Here is a 20,506-nt window from a genome sequence, read left to right as displayed (position 1 = left end):
TGTAATAGGCCCGGAAAAAATTAAGGCCAGCAGCTGCTCTACCCAATTTAACACATAATTTGAACATGCAAACTTTGATCAAATTAATTCTATTCCTTTGCTTATTGATTTGCTCATTTCATTCGTTTGTTTTTCTTGTATTTATTAAATAATCTGCAAACATAGTTAAATTCCTACAGGAAGAGAACAAGAGTGAGACTCTTCTCCTGCCCCTGCCTCTGCTTGGGCGAGAGTTTCAATATGCCATCTCCAAGGCAAAGAAGATTTCTATTTGAAGCTATGAAGTCAGGAATGGATTATGAGGAATCATAACAAGACTTGGGTTGAGCAAAGCACTTTGTGACTTTATTTTTATTTCTAAATATATCCTTTAACATGACTCTTGAATGATGCTTAATGCTAAATCTGTTTTGAGATTTTTTTCAGGGTATGATTGACAGGTAAAAAATTGTATATATTTAAGGTATACAGCATGGTATTTTCATATAAGTATGCCTTGTGTAACGATTTCCACAATCAAGCTAATTAATTAATATATCCATAACCTGACATTGTGAGTGTGGGGTAAGAACATTTAAGATCTATTCCCTTAGCAAACTTCAAGTACACATTATTATTACCTATAGTTACCATGTTGTACATTAGACCTGTAGAATTTATTCATCTTGTAACTGAAAGTTTAAACCCTTTCACCAACATCTCCCCATTTCTCCCACTCCCTGGCAACCACTATTCTACTGTCTGTTTCTCTAAGTTTGACTAGTTTAGATTCACATATAAGTAATGCCATGACATTTGTCTTTCTGTTTCTGGCTTATTTCACTTAGCATAATGTCCTCCAAGTTCCTCCATGTTGTTGCAAATGGCACAATTTCCTTCTATTAATATTTTAAAGCTGAATAATATTCCATTGTACACATATACCATAATTTCTTTATCTGTTTATCCCTTGGTGGACACTTAGGTTGTTTCCATGTCTTAGCTATTGTGAATTGAATTCTGCAATTAACATGGGAGTGCAGACATTTTATTTTAACTGTAAGTTTGGTCTACCCAACCATTATTACTAGGCAGTGGTATTCCTAAATCAGAAGATAAAATTTTGAGGTGTGATAAAAACACTTAACCATTTACAAGTATCAGCAACATGATTATAATCAAATTAAAAGTTTTTTCAGTTTCCTATGACTTCTTTTCTTTGATCAAAAGATAAAATAATTGAGAATTAAGTTCAGTTTGGCTTGAATTTAACAATAAAGCAGTCTCAGCTTTACCTATAAAATGGGCAGGATACCAGTTGACGTGTAATCACTGCGAGGATTCAGTAAGGTAACATGTGGCAGGTGATCAATGAATGGGAAGCACTATCGCTGGCGGTGGGACGATGCAGTACAATGAAAGCTGGGAAGGCCGAGACTCGAGGACAGGGTTCCCAAGCAGAGTGCTGAATGCTGTGAGAAGCTGACAATAACGAACCTTGAGCAAAAGGACAGGGGATAACTGGAGGGTGGGGAGAGCAGCTTTCTAGGCTGAATTTGAGTATATCTGCAGCCAGGTATAGAAGTCATAAATAGGAAAGAGAATGGCTGATGGGGAAATGTCAAGACATTTCCGATCAGAAGATGGGGAAATGATGGGACCAGAACAAAAGAGAGGAATTAGAAAAAAAAGAAGAGACCCCTTTTACTTACAAATAAAATTTAATGGAAATAAAGAACTTTGGAGGTGAAGAGGAGGCAGTAAAGGAAACCCAGGCAGAGGCCACAATCCTCTCCATGAAGAAGAAAGCAAGATCACCTGCAAAGCACAGCAATGGGAAAGGTTTGGTACCATCATCACAGAGAACAAGGCCTTACAGAGAGAATGAATAGAGTTCATCTCATGTGACAACCCTAATGAACTGGCCTGGGGTGTTACACTGAGTAGAACCAGAGTGCAGCCACAGGTAGAGGAGGGGTCGGTGACGACACACATGTCAACTCCTTCCTTGCTATCCTTGTCATAGGGAATGGAAGACAGCTGAGTTAAAGTTCTCCTGGACAGTAATAAGGGCATTACATGACCTGCGTGACAGGCATACCAGACCTCAGCATGAAAAGGAAGGCACTCTGGGATTACATAGGACCAGGATGGGGAAACTGAGTACAGAAGAAAGATTCTGGTAGTCCAAACACTTTGGTCAATAGGGAACACAGACTCTGCCGTAAATGTGAATGTGGGGATCTAAGTAAGAGGGTCCGGGAAGGTGGGGAGTAGAGTTCAGAGATCTCTCAGACATTACACTTGATATGACAGAGAGAGAGAGAGAGAGAGAGAAACTGATTGACTGTGGAATGTGTGATGTGTGTTTTGGGGGAGGAGGTAGAACACTGCAGAAAGAAGGCAAGTGGTAAGATCTCAGACTGGCAAAGAGCAGGCCCAAGTACCAGAGTTCTGCAATATAGGTCAGAACCAAGGGCAGGGTCCTTGGACAGAGACCTGGGCCCCAAGTGCAGATAAGGAAGGGAAAGCCTGTCCTGCCTATCCTTGGGTTGGCTTAGGAACTAGGTGAGCCTGAATCTACCAAATGAGCCATCAGTAGGTTCAAGGGATAAGACAGGTAGAGACAGAGAAAGAGCAGAAATTCAGAGGCATCTCACTAAGTCTATAGTGAATTTAATCACTACTTTGCCCTGAGGTTCTCCAGCAGCAGGTTGCAACCAAGGAGAGAAGAAAAGCAGATAATGTGGACAAGCTAGAATTTATAAAACGCAATGCTGAACTCACAGGAACTTATTAAAATGGTATTATAAGTGAATCAAAGTCCAATACTGCCTTATGAAGAGAAAATCATGAATTTAGTTGGATGTAATTGGATGTAAGTCTTAATTTTGAGCCTATTTTTTCATGACATTGAAAAAATGTTAATTTAAATATCTCATAAATATATATTTCTTTTATTAAATACGCATTTCTCTTATTTCATAAATATGACATATAATATTACCAAAAATTCCACCCAGAAGTTAGCTAGCTACTACAAAAGAAAAACATAAGAAATTGATTCCTTTTTGTAGAAAGGAAAATGGCATGAATACATTCATGATGTGTAGCTATTAATAACTTCAAGGATGACTGAAAGGGTTAGGAACATTTGGTCACAGAAAGAAACCATGGCAGCAGTTTCCTGTGTGACCACTGAATTAAAAGAAAAATAGCCCTCATGCTATTACAGCAAGAACAGCGTATTCAACCATATATGCAGATGAGGAATTGGACAAGTTGATCATAACACTTGTTATAGTGACATCTCAAAAACTAAGCCCAGTTTTGGACACCTGTCAAACCCAGTAATTTCCTCTTGAGAACAGTCTTTGTCACACTGACAGGCTACATCTGTATTCATGCTGTGGTGGATTCTGAATAATATCTGTGGTACGCAGAGAAAATAAAGGACACCACCATGCCACTCTCCATGATAGATGGCCCCACCATGGATTTCAGAGCTGGAGAAGCCTGCCAGATCATATAACACAACACCCTTCGTCTCACTTCAGAGATGAGGACAGTGCAGTCCAGAAGGGTGCACTGATTTGTGGAAATAGAGGTCAGAGGCAGAGCTGGAACTAGAACTCAGGTCTCCTGATTCCCATCCCGGGGCCTGAATGGACTCAAGAACCTTAACATGGTGCTAGTGCAGCATTTGTGGAGTAAAACAAACCAACAAAACATAATGAAGAGCCTGTTCTCTACATAAGCCACTCATTTGCATAAGATGTAGTCATCTATTCAAGACCTACAAAACTGTGCTATGAACTGTGGGGACTGTGGTGATGAATATTCAGCTGTGCCTGCTTGTGTTACGGTCACATCTAATACTGGAAATAATATATGGATACAAATGACTATATAAAAGCATAAAGAAGATATTTGTGACAGATTAGGCGTTCAAAGCAGAAGATGGAGACAATTTCCTTTTGGGGGATTGGGAGGTGGGTGGCTAAGATAATAGGGTAGGACCAGCTTTCAAGATAAGAAATAACAGTGGGGCCTTGAAGGATGAGTAGAATTTCCATCTAGATGGGTTTAACATGAGAGAGGACTATAAAATCTGGTCATTTTAAAATGTAAAAGAGATTAAATATTCCTTCCCATCAAATAATATAGCCTTAATAATTTGAACTTCATAAGTTAGCTTAACTGAAGAAACCAAAATAACACATTCTATCTGAAAATCTATGTAATGAAGTCATTACTCTTCTCTACTTGTTTCCTGGTCCAGTTTCTGAACTTCAATTCCTGTGTCACTATTTCTGAGGTTCACATTGCTAAAAGGACTATCCTCATATGTATGCCAATAATTTTTGCCCACGGACAAAATCAATTAAGAACGCTCTGAAAAACTGGCATTTTCATTATTTAATTTTTTATAGAGATGGAGTCTTGCTATGTTGCCAAGGTTGGTCTCAAACTCCTGGCCTCAAGCAATCCTCCTGCCTTGGCCTCCCAAAGCGCTAGGATTACAGGTATGAGCCACCACACTGGGCCTGGCATTTTCTTAAAATGACTGGAATATAATTATTTCTATAGCTAGATTTTAAAAGTGCAGTTTTATTTTATATGTTACGTGTGGAAGTTCCTAGAAGTCCCTCAGAGAGGAAATTTTGAGGTGACCTTAAAAAGCCTGCACATATTCATACTCTGCATTCCATAAGCATGTGCAAGAGAATAACCAGAAAAGGGAATCTCTGACATTAAAATTTTGAAACAAATAAACAAAAAATTTTGAGATTAAAAACTGTGGCGTTATCATTGCAGAGGAGACACAAAAATGCATAAAATAAAAATTGGAAACTCAAGAAGTCTTACTTTTTTGGCCATGATACCCAGCAGGAATAGCTGGTGACTCCTATCTATGTATGGCTACAAAGAATGAGATATGATTTCTAATCTTTTTTACATTTTTCTATACACAGAAGCATGTAGATACTTACAGATCAATAACCGTCTTCATCAAAATAGGTACTCACTATAATAACTGTGATCTTACTGAGGTCACATGACCATACATATAAGAGAATCATTCTGATGCACAAAATAATGACTGAGAAATTTTGTCTTGTTAGAGATGGCCCAGGAAAATGATATGTAACAAGTCGGCTGATGGTGGAAAGGAATTATAGGAAACTAAAGAACACAGTGAGGAATAACATTTCAAAAGACATGCAAATGATTTGAATAAATAAATGCTATCTTAAATCACCTTCCGTTAGGCCCCTTGGCTCTGCAATAGTCTTCTAATCAGCGCAACAGAAGAGCCCATCAGTTCATTTTACCCAAGTTCATGACAACCCTTTCCTCCATAACGGCTATGATACGAGGCACATATAATTTTTCTGCCAAGAGAATATCCATCACTCCATTTTAAAATTGCATTCCTTATGTCCACTAACACTCTGATGTTGAAAATATATTATTCGACAAGTGATGACACCCTTATTTTCAACCAATTTTTAATACCTAAAAAAGGATAGTTAGATGTTCTATGTACTCTGACCTTTCCCCACGTAATATGAAGAAAGGGATTCTTTTACCAAAACTATTAGGACATAACTTCATCTCCAGTCATTGATTGGAGAGCATTTGGGGCCTCAATACTTCCACTTTATGTTAGTCTATGGCAATCCTCCCATGCACTCAGAATCTTGGACGCTGGGTCAGGGCATGGGCCTTCTGCACATTCACATTTCATTTCATGACTGGGAAGCAGAAGCGGCTTCCCAGAGCTTTCTGCCAACTGACAGGTGGTGGGAATGTACAAATAGCAGTGCTTACAATGAGATGGAGAAAGCTCCTAGGCATGGAGAAGTAAACATACCCATGCAGAGAAAAACGCCAGCCAGAAATACCACAGGGTGTTGATGGCGGGCAAAGTCAAGAAAGAACATTAAGCCAGCTCCCTGATGACAGCTGAAGCTAAATCATGAACTGAAAATCTCCCCAAAATAAAACAGAAAGAGACTGGCAAAGATTAATTCATGAAAATCACATGTAGAAAGAGAAAAATGAAAAGCAAAGCCACATGTGGCTATAAAGCTCCTGACTGCATTTGAAAGTATCCTTTCCTAGTTTTTAAGAAATAAATTCAGCCATGAAGAAAACCGTGAGAATTTTACTGTCACTGGGTATTTGGAATAAGTGAAAATGGACAAACAATTATTAACTACAATACATAAGGCAACATGGTAGGGACAGTGGAGATTTTAGATAAGTCCATAAACTCAAAGAGCTTGTAGCATTTTATGGAAATAATCATAAACACTGTATTTCTGTTTATCAAGTAAGTGATTAAAAAATATATAACAATAAATACTACCAACATTTAGGGAAAGCAGATAAGGCTGTTCAATGTAGAGGAGAAAAAAGCTTTACTGAGCAGGACCTTAAAAGAAAGTTCGAATTTGGATAGGTAAGGAGCAGAGAGAGGCACTGTCAGGCTACGGAAACAGACGGAAGTATAAATGCACATCACATAATCAAAGAAATAAGTACTACACCAAGGGAAACACAGGAATTTGAGACTGTTGAAAGATGAGTTTGGAAAAGGGATCAGATGTCGGAGTACCAGCTTAAAGAGTTTTAACTTTACCCATTGGAGTCACTGAAGATTTTTGAACATGAAAAAGAAAAAAGATAGCACTACAAAGTTTTCAATGAGTTTTATTAGTATTAAAGAGGAAAGATGTTTCTTATTTTAACCTTTAATTTCTAGAAATAGCCTATTATCTAACATCAGTTCCATAGTACAAATAGTACTATTCAGCTCTTACGTCTCTGAACCTCTGCCATTTTTAGTGGATAGAACAAAAAAATCTTCAAGAAAAGGAATTTCCTAAGAACTTTTGAGTAATAATGAAACAGCATCTTTGATATAACCTCAGTACACAAGCAAACATAATTATGACTACCAGCTCTAAAAGAAAAGCAAAGTTACAAATTTCAAACACTCAAAGGAGTCTCAAATTTTGAAATCCAAATATTAAACATGTTATGATATCTTTAGAGATAACCAATAAGTATCAATTTTTGATTTGGGTTTTTACATAAGATATCCTTTGGTTAATGAAAGTAATTTGTTCCTCATAACCCTACCCTTGGTATAAACTTGCTTTTGTTAGTTTATTAATATACATTAAAAGTTATAATTAGCTTCCCCTAAGCAATCACCCATTTAAAAATAAAATCTCAAAAATCATTGTTTCCCCTAATAAATAAACACCTCTATAAAACAAAAGTTGAAAGCAGTTACAGAAAGGCTTAGGGGAGATACTATAAAATAACAGGATACAGCACAATAACAAAAGGGCATGAATTAAGAGCATATACATTAAATAGTTCAAGAAAGAAAGAGAAAAATAAAATCACAGCAGAAAAATAAAAAAGCCACATTGGATGCAGCACAAAGGAGAATAAACACTGCTGAAAATTTACCAACAATCATGGTGAGCAAAGCAAGCAATTAAAATAGAAATTAACAGAAAATTTAAAAGGACTTCCACCATAAGCATAATTAGCATTCTCAAGAAAAGGAATGCAACTCAAAAATGTTAGCATTCAATCCATGATATATTTTTACTCAAGTACAATGGCCCACATAAACATTTTTGAAGACGAAAGACAACAGACAATACAGTTCTATAGTATCTATAGTGATAGTGAACATCACCAGAATACTTGGGCAATAATTCAGAAACCTTATAAAAGTATCTCATTTAGTTCTGGTAACACTCTCAGAATGAATGAATGATACACCAGTATTTCTATCAAGTTATAAAGTGAAATGATTTCTTTGATGCCTTATGCCCAAGTCTCTTTTTTAAGATTGTTTTTATTATTTGGTTGGTTTTATTATCGTTGTCTGGTTTGGTTTGGTTTATAAAATTAAAGCGTAATGTAGGCAAGCACTTCTGAAAGAGACTACTCTTGATCTTTAGAAATTTCTTTGGGAGGAATCTGGCAGTCTGAATTGAAGATTATAAAAACTTCTTCGGTCGTTCAAAACACAGAGGACACTGGTTTAATTAGAATTCTCCCTCTCTAGTTTCCTTCTTGTAGTGCTTTACAGAGATCAGCTTTTTCTTCTGGTTAATTGTGGACCTGGATAATGAACTCTGCCAGTCAATTAAGTCAAAAGCTACTGAAACCTCTCAAAAAGTGAATGTCTAACTTTAGAAACATTACGTTGTTTTGTATCTCTATCAGCCTCAGCTGAGTTTTATTCTTTTATTCTTGAAAATTGTTTACATCATTGAAACAGGGATATGTATGTAAGTTAGACTCTCTGCTTCTTTGGCCTACTTCAATTGACACGAAAATAAACTATGTTCCTCTCTTTTTTGAGTTTACAATTTCCATTATTACCTTTTATTCATCATTTTTACTGGTTTAGGGATTATGGTGTTATAAAAATACAATTGAGGCCAGGCGCGGTGGCTCACGCCTGTACTCCCAGCCCTCTGGGAGGCTGAGGCCGGTGGATCGCTCGAGGTCAGGAGTTCAAGACCAGCCTGAGCGAGACCCTGTCTCTACTAAAAATAGAAATAAATTATCTGGACAACTAAAAATATATATAGAAAAAATTAGCCGGGCATGGTGGCGCATGCCTGTAGTCCCAGCTACTCGGGAGGCTGAGGCAGTAGGATCGCTTAAGCCCAGGAGTTTGACGTTGCTTTGAGCTAGGCTGACGCCACGGCACTCACTCTAGCCCGGGCAACAAAGTGAAACTCTGTCTCAATTAAAAAAAAAAAAAAATACAATTGAGAGTTCAAACAGGGCATGTTCGGTCAAAAAAAATGTCTTGTTTGGCTGTATACTGCAGTGGTCTCCAAACTGTTTTGATCATACAACTCTAGTAAGTACAAGATTTGAGGGCATATACTCCATGATATGAATATATTTACTTATAGATTATATTCACATGTGAATGTACTATGTACATTATAAAAAAACAGAAATTTCTAAAGAAACCAATAAAGATAAAAATATTTTATTAATGGTAAATAACTTTTTGCTCTCACTAGAAACTATTAATAATATTTAACAAAAACAATATGATTCAATAGACTTTATTATTTCTGAACATCTTGGCTCAATCCTATGTGATTGAGCAATTTAAAGTTCAATTTTTTTGATATTTAGTTTCAACGCCTGTCATAGGTACCTCATGAAAATATGTAGATCCAAATGGGAAAAAGTCATCATGCACTTGTATCCTCAGCTTTTTATTCCATCCTCTGATAGCAAAGGCTTAGGGGTTTTTAAATTTGTTTTGTTTTTAAAAATTATTTTGTTGTTAATGTTAACTGAAATTCAGCTAGCAAACATCCATCTTTCTTGATATCAATTAGTTGCTCTTGAAAACGTATTAAAGCTATTGAATTTTTATGTTAAAAATTGTGTCCTAAAATCACTGCAACTTTGTGAGATATTTTTAGCCAGGTTAAGGTATTTCATTTTCAACTCACTAAATATGCAGATGTAAAGAGTTTTAATAGGTGACACACATTATCATTTTAAAATAAAATCATATTTTCAAACATGCATTTCAAAAATGTTCTCCCTGCGGCATTTCTTCCAAGAAGCAGTTACTTTTTCATTCATTGTTAAAACACTGCTTTTACCTTGAAGGGCTACATTTAAGTATATTTTTCAAACAAGGAGGTAGCATCTACTAAAACCATTTCATAAAGGTAGCAAATCTGGACAACTTGTCTTTTTGTAAAAGGAAAATCAGTAATAATTTTTAGTTCCTTTGTTAAAAATAACCTCTGTGGGGTAGAAATACATTGATATTCATTACTCAGCTCATCACAAAATATATACAAAGATGCTACTGTATCTTAAAGGACTTGCTTTTACAAAAGGCAACTAAGTAATATCCTATAGCATTTTCTATGCATCTGGCTTTAACCTCTTTGCTCTTCTTCAATAGCTTGCTCAGTAGCTTGCTTGCGAATGATGCACCAAATGAATTTCATCTATGTCACTGTCAATGATAATGAGGGCTGATCCTTGTTCAAATAACCTGCTTGATAATTTCTACTGAGCAGGGCTGGCTTCTGGTCATATTTTACTAAATTACTTTTATCCCAAATGGGAATCTCTGCCAGATGTCCCCCAATATCCATTCTCTCTCCTTCCTCAGTATCAGAACCTCTATTAGTAGGCACATCACTGGCCAGAACAAAGACTACATTTTCCAAACCGTTTTCCCCTTGCACCTATGCATGGCCTTGGAACTAAGTTTTGATCACTGAGATGTAAGTAGAAATAATATATGGCCTTAAAAGGAGGGACATATCTTTTGCTTCCTATCCTCCTAACTAGCTGGAATGCTTATGTGATGGCTGAAACTCAAGCAACCATCTTCAAGAAAAGAGGGGAAAGCCAGGTGTTGATACAGCAGAGCAAGAAGGGGGAATCCAGATCCCTCCTAACTGTGTTGTCCTTGTTCAGCCCCAGCTTGCCTATGTTTATGTGAGAGAGAAATACATTTCTATCTTTTTGAGCTTCTGTTCCTTTGAGTTCTCTGGCTCTTGCTGGTGTACTGAATCCTAATTAATATACCTGGTAACAGGGTTGATGAAGAGCACATGCTGGGAGTCAGAGAAGAGACAGCTCTGCCACGTTCTCACGTCAGCATGTGCTTGCACTATTAATATTACCTTCAATCTGTAGTTTCCTAAGAGAAACTGCTTTTAAACCACTTATCCATTTTGTCAGGATTAGTTCATAAGAACCACATAATATAATCTTTAAATCCACTTTATAGATATGTAGGAACTGCAACATGTGTCCATAGCTTTGAAAGCAAATGAATGGGGGCCACCATTAGGCAACTCCAATTCTTCTCTCCAGACAACCCAAGAACGACACCTAACCTGTGTTTGTCTGAAATATAGACCGTGCAAAGACACCAGCATCCATGCTAAATATTAATAAGGCTTTGTTTTTTTCTTGGTTAATACATAAGTATCTGGAGAATTTCTGCTTTCTTCTTGCTCCTCTCCTGTCCCTACTAACAAGTGTTTTTATCACCTGTCTGGTGTGCAAACACTCCACTCACTTTAGAGCCCACTGCCAAGACTGTGGATATATCATAACAGTATGCTACAGGACAAAAATGTTCCTAAGCAAAAAATCAGCATAAATAAGTACTCTCCATAAAATCAAAACTTTGTAAAAAGAAAATGGTAAATCAAAAGGTGGGTATACATAAAGATTTTGATGCCTTACCTGAATACTTCAAGGATAGTCCTTTCTGGTAATTTGGGAGCCACCTGCCTAAATGCTTTTTTGAAATCTTCCAAAGTTAAAAATCCACGATCTATTTGAAAACAAAATATAAAACATTCACTTATTTTTATAAATCCTATGAACTGTCAGTTCAGCCAGTTTTGTGTGAAACTTTATTTTAATATATTATGAGAAAAGCAGTATTTTATAGTTCGTTTTACATATAAGATAACCCAAGATTGTCTCGTTCAAAATTTAAGAATCTAGTAATACTCTTTCACTACAGTCCCAGCTGATCTTTTTTCAAAAAAATTTTTTTTTTTTGAGACAGAGTCTCACTTTGTTGGCCAGGCTAGAGTGAGTGCCATGGCGTCAGCCTAGCTCACAGCAACCTCAAACTCCTGAGCTCAAGCAATCCTACTGCCTCAGCCTCCAAGTAGCTGGGACTACAGGCATGCGCCACCATGCCCGGCTAATTTTTTCTATATGTACTTTTAGTTGTCCAGATAATTTATTCCTATTTTTAGTAGAGACAGGGTCTCGCTCAGGCTAGTCTCGAACTCCTGACCTTGAGCGATCCACCCACCTCGGCCTCCCAGAGGGCTAGAATTACAGGCGTGAGCCACCAGGCCCGGCCTTTTTTCAAAAATTTTTTAAGAATTTATTTATTAGAGATGGGGTCTTGCTCTGTGCAATGGTATGATCATAGCTCACTATAACCTTGAATGTCATGGCTCAAGTGATCCTCCCACCTTGGCCTCCCAATCCCAGCTGATTTTGAAAATCACTTCCAGCCCTGTCATTTTGCTGATTCTCTAAGTCCTATATGGGAAAGGACTATACAGAGATATGCACTATAACAATCACATTAGGCTTTGAGTCTTTTGTGAGTTGTCAAAACAATTCAGTCTTCAAAATTTACCTCTTTTCCTTGCTTGGTATTAAAATTATGATATATTTAGGGGAAAACCATAACATCAGCCAAGACACTGAACCTAGACTCTGCAAGTCTTTTCATCCTATTTGTGACCTGTGGGGCTTAGAGGGTCCGCAGCCACCACTTTCAGCTGTACTCTGTGTGGGAAAACAACTCCTCCAATCATGTGTGGGTCAGAGCAGGAGCTGAAGAAGAAGCCACACAGAGTCTCACTTCCATAGGTGGCTTTGGCCTATATCCCCACTTAGCCAGTCCTTTTGCTCCTTACAATAAAGGTACAATATATAAGTCTATAGGTACAATATATAAGTACAATTATATAACTATAAATATTAGTTCATCCATGGTAAATGTCAAGAATTTAAGATCACGATAAAGAAAAAAATTCCACCAACATCTAAGGTAACAGCTAATGAATACAGCAAAATAATATTCCAAGTATACTGTATATTTAATTTACTGAGTATAAGTTTCCATTACCAGTTCTTTAACAGCATTTTTATATTAAAAACACTTTAAACATATTAAAGACACTTACAGTGTACATCAAAAGCTGTGAAGATGTGTCTTATTTCATTCCGATAGAGTTGAGCTTCTTTCTTTTTCCTTACAATATTTAAAAAACCTTCAAGTAATATACCTAGAAGTTGGGAAAAAACAATTTGCTAAAAATGGCTGCTTTCCTCTTTAAGAAAAAATAAAATAGAAATGAACAGTGATAAATATTATAAATAATCAAATTTTTTCTTAATTTTGGTGAACAATATTTACTCCTAAAAACCTATAAAGTAAAAAAGACATTTGCTAAATGCTAAGTAGACCCAACAGCAGCCATCAATAGTGAAAACAAAATACACTCTCAGGGTTCACTGAGCCCTTTCACAGGATAAAGGAATGGTGACCTTGACAAAGTTTAATACTCTTCCCTCTAACAGATCCAATAGACAGGCATGAAACTACTTATTAAACAAGGTTTCATAATTTTCTTTCCTTATGCTTCTTTGATCCCTTTTTTCCTAGCCAGATGTCATTACGGCAGGTTTTTTTCCAACTGGGAGATCGGGTCAGAGAAGTAGTTTCTCAAAAGTCAATATCAATTGCGCACCATAGATAAAGGTGGAGAGAATATTACATAAACAATAGAGCTGGCACCATCCCCAGCCCTGGATACACCCCACAACGTGTTCAGCAGCCTCAGGCTCAGCTTCCTGCGACTCTCATAATAAAAGAGCCCAGCATGATAATGTGAGATTGGATACTGTGCTTACAATGTCTATTAAAATGAATTCTAATGTGATCTTTGTAGTAGGTTTAAAGAGCGAAGCCAAGAATTTAAACATTTTAGTGAACTGAGCCCTAAATATATAAAAAGAGTGGTTCATTTTTATAACTCAGGATTTCCATAAAAAACCATTATCATTCTGTTTTTAAAATAGCTCCCAATCATACAATAACCACATGCACACTTTTCCTTTTGGTGAGGCAACACTGAGCTATATATCTTTTCTAAAATAGTTCCAATAGTATAAAAAAATGTAGAAATAATTTTCTTAATTTCCCATGTCTTTCTTATTTGTAGTTAAAGATTTATAGACTTAAAAAAACACTCTATGTTTTTAAATGATTCCTTTTCAACTTTTTAGAACCTAATGTGGGCCTGGCACTGTATTAAGAGAGAAGGGGAAAGAGAACATACATGATTCTAGTCCCAAAGGAGCTACTTGTTTAGTAGGGGAGACGGTCATCACACAGGTTCAATTGCAAACATGCACATAACTGCAAACTATGGTGTGGGCGATGAAGAGAAAGATAGGAGGTTGTGAAGGAGAGTCAGTCACAGTAGAGTCAACTCTGATGAAGGAGAGATCTCTTAGAGGAGGAGATATTTAAGCTAAGACTTAAATCATGAGACAATACCAACAGGCTAAAAGATGTGATGAACATTGCAGGCAATGGAAAGAGCATGTGCCAAGGCCATGGGGTGGGAGAGTGGGAAAATGAAAAGAGGCCACTGTGGCTAGAATGTAGTGAGCAAAAGAGAAAGAGTGTGATAAGAGACAAGGTTGGAGATGGAGGCAGGGGCCAGAACTCACAGGCCCTTGTGGGTCCACAGTAAATAATTTGGCTTTTAATTTGCAATAGGAAGTCAACAGAAGGTCTGGATTGGGAAGCGATGTAAAAATCTGATTTAGATTTTTAAAAGATCTTTCTGGCTATTGTCTTGAAAAAAAGATTGGGGGATGCAAAAAATTTAAGTTAGGAGCCTATTGGCAAGAGATGTGGTTGCCAGGGTGCTGGCAGTGGGAACGAGAGGAGTGGAAGTTTTCCAGATATATTTTAGAATCAAAATGACATAGCTTGATGAAGAATTAGATGTGGCGGGTGAGAAAGGAGATGTCAAGAATAACCCGTAGATTCTGGCTTGAGTACGAGGTGGTTCAAGGAGTCGCTTAAAGGGAGGAGAAAGTCTGTGGGAAGAGTAGGATTGGGGTGAGATGAAGAGGTGCCATTCGGAAGTGCAAAGTCTCCCATACTTCATGCTTCAGAGACAACCAAGAGGAGAAGTCTAGGAGGCAGCTGGCTGTATTGTAGATGACAGGGCATACCTCCAGCACCTAGCAGAGGGCCTGGCAGGCGCTCAATAAATTTGTAGATCCAACAGTAGCAATCAATAGTGAAAATGAAAGACATTTTTTGGGTTTACTTAGGGTTTAATTGTATTAAATTAGCATATGCAGCATTTCCCCAGTAGTTGTTAAAGAGAGGTATGGATGTAGCTCCATTTTCATCTAATCACCTTGTGGCCAGGGTATGCATTCAGAACTGCTAGCTGATGCTAAAATTGAAGTCTAGCCATGCCATGTTCCCATAAGATGGTATCCATAACTTTAGTTTTATGAATACCAAAAGTTAATCAATTAAATAACATCTAGATTAGTTGAAATTCTTGAATAATCTATTCACTGATGGTGGCACGTCCTATGAGACCCTTCAGAACCCCTTACCGCAGTCGACCTCTCTAGTCTCCCTAGCAAATTTCCTGGTGCTTCCCCAAGACAATAGGCCTTTTTGTACCCTATTCCTTTGTATGTATAAAACACATTGCTTGGAATGATGTGCTTTCTCCTTTTTTTCTCCTAGTAATTTATACATTTCCTTCCAGATGCAACTCAAGCATTATCTCCTCTTTGAAGGTGTCTCTGATTTCTCTAAGATAGGACGCTTTTCTGTGACCCGACAATCTTCTGTTCATAAGACAATCATAGAATCTATTAGGATCTATGGTTATTACTTGGCTGCATGTCTGCCTGAGACATGCTGAGGGAAAGCACTGTACATTATTCTAGATTTTATCCCCAGTGTTTAGCATGATGCCTAGCATGGAGTAGGCAATCATTACATGTTTGCTGAATAAGTAACATGCTATGAATAAATAATAACAAATAGGAAGGTGTTATTTCTAGTTTTTAGCAAAAAGCATTAAAGTGTGTGTGTATGTGTGTGTGTGTGTGTGTGTGTGTTTCTGGAGAAGGGAGTCTTGCTGTGTTGCCCAGGCTGGAATGCAATGGCTATTTACAGATGCCATCATAGCTCACCGCAGCCTGGAACTCCTGACCTGAAGCTATCCTTCTGCCTCCGCCTTCCCAGTAGCTGGGACTACAGGTGTGTGCCACCACACCAAGCTTAAAATGTGTGTTTTAAATAATCTTTAACTCTGTAAATTAATGCCAAAAAGGTCACTTTTTATTCACATAGCAAAATAAACCATTAGAAACTCCAATTTCTTAATACATATAATACAGTAAAAAAAATTCAGAGAAAAAGGAAATGTATATATAATATTTGCTCTTATCACTGCATCTGACTTAAAGAAATGATGAGGGGAAAAAGGCACAATTCCATGGTTCTTGTGTGATTCACAAGAAAAAAAGCACACAAGTGGTGGTATCTTTTAAATTACATATTCAGATAACTCATCAGTATTTGAAGCTATAAAGTGTTCAGGTATTTATTTCACAATCTTGTGGGATAAAAAGCAAATGTTTAGTTTTCAAGTAGGGGAAAATGTCTGTGGATTTAAATTGTATGCCTATTACTACTTAAAAAGAGAAACAATCTAATAACACAGATAACTATATGTGTAATCAAGTTCTTTCACACAATTTTCCCACAGAATCATATGCCTTATCTTTTAAAGTCAATACCCTACGAGTCAAACTCATCGATTATTTATTAAACTTTGTGAACACATCCCCTCACTCCCCCCATGCCCTTAACTTGTGTTAGTCTTCCAAGGAAACACATACCCAAATACAAGCCCCTTTTCTATAATAAAAAGGATAGAGAAGCTTTCATTCAGCTTAGCTCTCAAGTTGTAGTAATAAGATCACTTTCCAAAGCCAATACATAATAATTTGCTATTCCTAGAGCTCTGCAATGCAAACACAGTAATGTAAGTTATATACATCTTGCTGTTCTTTAAATAGCCCAGAAATAGACTTCCCACTACTAGCTCCACCTGCTGTCAAAACATTCACACCTAAAATTACCACTTCATAAAGACTTTCAATAAATCTATTGAAATGCATTACCTGTGTCCTCCCCCACTAGTGAAAGAATATTCAGAAAATTCTAATTTCAAATACAATGTTGAGTCCTCTATGTACACTGTTCCACTAATAATAGCTACCTAAACACACTTTACTATAGTTACAGATTAGGATCACAACATCAGGAACCATGGAGATCCATGTGTCTATGTATTCACTGTTAATATGTCTGCAGAAGGTATTCAGAAATTGCCTGTGTAGTTAGTTGGACTCTATTAGTAGTTTGCAGATATTTTTTAAGCTGTAGGAAAGGTTCTTCTTTATGAAACAGAAAAGCCTGATGTGTAGAGAAGACAAAGACAGAGCTATTTGGTTTCAAGCAAGGTATGCTTCCCACCTTCCCTGTCTAGCAGTGACCCTGAAGTGTCCCCACAGGACCCAGGATTGAGGGTCATGGCTTAAAGCCACTAGAACCAATAATCTTTACAAATTCTTCCTGACTCTGAAAGTCTGCATTTCGCTGTACGTTGGAAAACATCTGCTCATATTTTATAAACAAATCCTTGGCAAAATGGACTCTCTTCATGTTTTCTAAAATATATTTTACTAAACTACTTAATCCATGTGATATAGATACGTCACAGAGAGAGACTAGGAATATTATCTTTTCTACTTTTTTGTTTTCAAGCAGTTTCCTAGGAGGGTAATCATCTTTCACCACAGGAGTGGGTATATTCAAAAAGTCCAACAAGACTATATAAAATTTTTCCCTTGAAAGTTCCATTATGTATAGTTTTCTGTGGGTCACAGTTCTACGCTTCGGGGTCAGTGCACACAGAGAAATCCTCTTGAAAATGAAGTAGTCTAGAGTCTGGCTATCATGGTGAGCTCAAATTAGAAACTGCAATAAACCTGGAGAGAGTGAAGGAGAAAACAATAAAAATGCCAAGTTATTTAGACTGTAAGTTTGGTCCTAGATTTAGTAGAAAAGGGAGGGTTTATGTTCATTATGCCACATATTAATTTTCCAGGAATTAAAAATTCCTTAAAATGAGTATTTAAGAGAATGAAGCAGCCTTTTAAAAAATATAATGCAAGCCTTCTCTAGTTCGAGAAATAAAATTCAGATTACAACCTTTGGAGGTCATGGGGTGGGGGATATAATGTATTGGCACAAAAAGATTGTAAGGACAGTAGGTAAAAGTGGTACCAACAATAGTGAGTTGCCACAGAAAGATGGACAAATTCAGAGGATTAATATTTTCTTCCAGCTTCTTGCAGAAGAGTAGAGGAATAAAGAGAAAGAATCTACTTTAATGGAAGAAATCAAGTTTTACTTATAATTGGAAGGAAAATGAGTAAAAACAGTTTATAGTAGAACAGGGAACTCTGACCTAATAAAATCTTATTTCTATCAAACATGGACAGGAATTGCTACTTTTTTATTATGTATATCTCCTGCTCATAAAGCTTCAAAGGTTCCTTGGTATTAGTAGTGCAAAGTCCTAATATTAATACCTTCTTCTGGAATTTAAAGCCTCATCCTTCCTCCCAGGCAAACTGGTCCTTAATCCTTTCAAACTCTCCACTCCCCTCAGGTCAGCTTACTCTGCTGAACAGTTTGTTTATGGTTATGCACTATACTCCTTGCTGGTGCAGACGTAAAATTATTCCAAGGAGATTCTGTTTCCCAGAGGACTCTGCATTAACAGCATGACAGCTGATAGATTTGGGTATGCAAATCTGAGAGGGGAGGGAGATTTGGAAGAAGAGGAGCAAGGATGTGGGAGGAAGAGATTTTGGCAACTGAGGTGGACACCATAAGGAAAGAGAGTCTATGAAGAACTTGACACAGAGACACAGAGACAGCAATAGGAGCTGGAAGAGGGGCACGGCTGGTGCCTGCACCACATTCATTTACCACCTTTTCTTCTCTGCTTCGCCACTTTTTCAAATCCCACCCATCCTTCAACATCTGGCTCCAGACCAACATCTCCTCCAGGAAGGGAGTGCTGCCTTCCTCTGAACTATTAGAGGTTTTCTTGCCTATAGTATTGGTGTAACATCTGGCCATAAAAGAAATGACCATACTTTTTTCATCTTCCTTATCACATGAGATAATTTTTAAGATATTTTTTAAAAAGGGTCTTTAGGTCAGTGTCTGTGTCTCCCAATTCTTTCCTATCCCTACAATGAAATATACTCACCATTCTCTAAACTGGTAATTAAACAAATAAATTTATGGGTGAAAGTCTATGGGCCATACCACAAAATACTCCTATGATTATGATTTCAAGATAAGGTAACCTTAATTTGTATGCATTTCCTGATTATAGAAAAGAACTAGGAGGCCAATTGAAATCTGAAATCAAACAAACAAAATTCACCCCTGCTACACCTTGGCTTTTGTTCCGTAGGAGCCAAAACAACAAAACATACACAGCAACAGCAGGTGTTTTATGACAGAACCTAAAAGACTAGAAAAAGGAAATTTAAATTTAGAAAAATAATATGTCAAATAGTCAACTGTCTGGTTTAAAACAAGTCAGACAAGACAGTAATAAACAAAAGCATACCAGACAACTGAACATTAACCAAATCATGCACAAATTATTTTTTGATTGAACTCACACTGGATTGCATGACTGAGTCAAACAGTCCATAATTACCATTATGATGAATCAATCTCTTTGATTTTTCCATCATTCAAAGTTGAAGGTTAAAAGTAAGTTCCTAGAAAGGTTTTTCAAGCAAGAAAGCAAAATATGTTCATTATTTTAAAAGGGCAATAATATAAGGAAACAGAAAGAAAAATTGCTCAATACAATCACCTAGTGAAAACAAAATTCTGAGGTGCTTTGTTCTGGTTTTTACCTTAAGCATATTTTATACAGATCTGTGATAACAACACAGAGAGAGCTGTGTGAGGATTCAGTAGGACAATGCTCGTTCAGTTCTTACTTACAGCATTTAGCACAAAGTAAGCAAAAGCCCCATAAATCTTGGCTGTTGCTATTCATATAAAATGCTCTACAATTTATCCTTCAATGAAGTCAAATAAATAATCTGAGATCTGTATACTTGGAGCATATGACCTTTGCCCTTCATAGAATTGCCCTGACATATTTTGGCATTAAACAATGGACTACATTGAAGAAAGATGAAGGAGCAGCCTTGCAAAATTCCCTACTGTACTTATGGAACAGTTTGTGGGTACTGATGTATGCTCACCAGTCTCTCCCCCATGAGATATCATAGAACTATCATGAGATACCACAGAACTACCCCAGGGAAGACTTAGACCTCTCTAGAAAAAGTGTTTTTATTACATGGACACTTACTGCTGTACTTGCTTAAATAAATCCCCATCTGCTCTGGATGCTAGGTAGCTCAGAATCAAATTTGAAATCAACTTCCCGCAACTACACAGAATCTGGTGATTTGAGTTTTGTATATTGACTCCGCTCCTGACTTCAACACGTTAATTAAGTTCCTTAGGAGAATGAATACTGGCCTCAATTCTGTCACAATTAGGAATATGACTGATTAAAAATTAAGGGAAGGAGCCAGGTGTGATGGCTCATGCCTGCAATCCTAGCACTCTGGAAGCCCAAGGCAGGAGGATCACTTGAGGCCAGGAGTCTGAGACCAGCCTAAGCAAGAGTGAGAGCCTGTCTCTACAAAAAAATAGAAAAATTAGTAGGGTGTGGTGGCACACATCTGTAGTTCCAGCTATTTGGGAGGC

The 20,506-nt window shown here is 37.2% G+C and overlaps 1 protein-coding gene across 4 annotated transcripts in view; it reads right to left on the bottom strand.

Moving 5' to 3' along the window:
• The window catches only part of EFCAB11 (EF-hand calcium binding domain 11), a 126,152-nt gene that overhangs the window by 96,141 nt on the left and 9,505 nt on the right, over positions 1 to 20,506 (bottom strand). For 3 of the 4 annotated variants that reach the window (XM_045562153.1, XM_045562145.1, XM_045562151.1), the window contains exons 4-5: positions 12,750 to 12,851; positions 11,275 to 11,365 (exon numbers count right to left, since the gene is read on the bottom strand). In XM_045562153.1, coding sequence (XP_045418109.1) covers positions 11,275 to 11,365; positions 12,750 to 12,851 — 193 coding nt within the window. Of the gene's footprint in view, positions 1 to 5,130; positions 5,976 to 7,256; positions 7,261 to 11,274; positions 11,366 to 12,749; positions 12,852 to 20,506 lie in introns of those variants that run through there. The other variant, XM_045562159.1, reaches the window with a different exon arrangement.

The sequence above is a fragment of the Lemur catta genome, chromosome 1, assembly GCF_020740605.2.
Source record: "Lemur catta isolate mLemCat1 chromosome 1, mLemCat1.pri, whole genome shotgun sequence".
In the NCBI taxonomy this organism is placed as follows: Eukaryota; Metazoa; Chordata; class Mammalia; order Primates; family Lemuridae; genus Lemur; species Lemur catta.
Note: the sequence above shows the minus strand (reverse complement) of the source record. Positions and strands in the feature narration are given on the sequence as shown.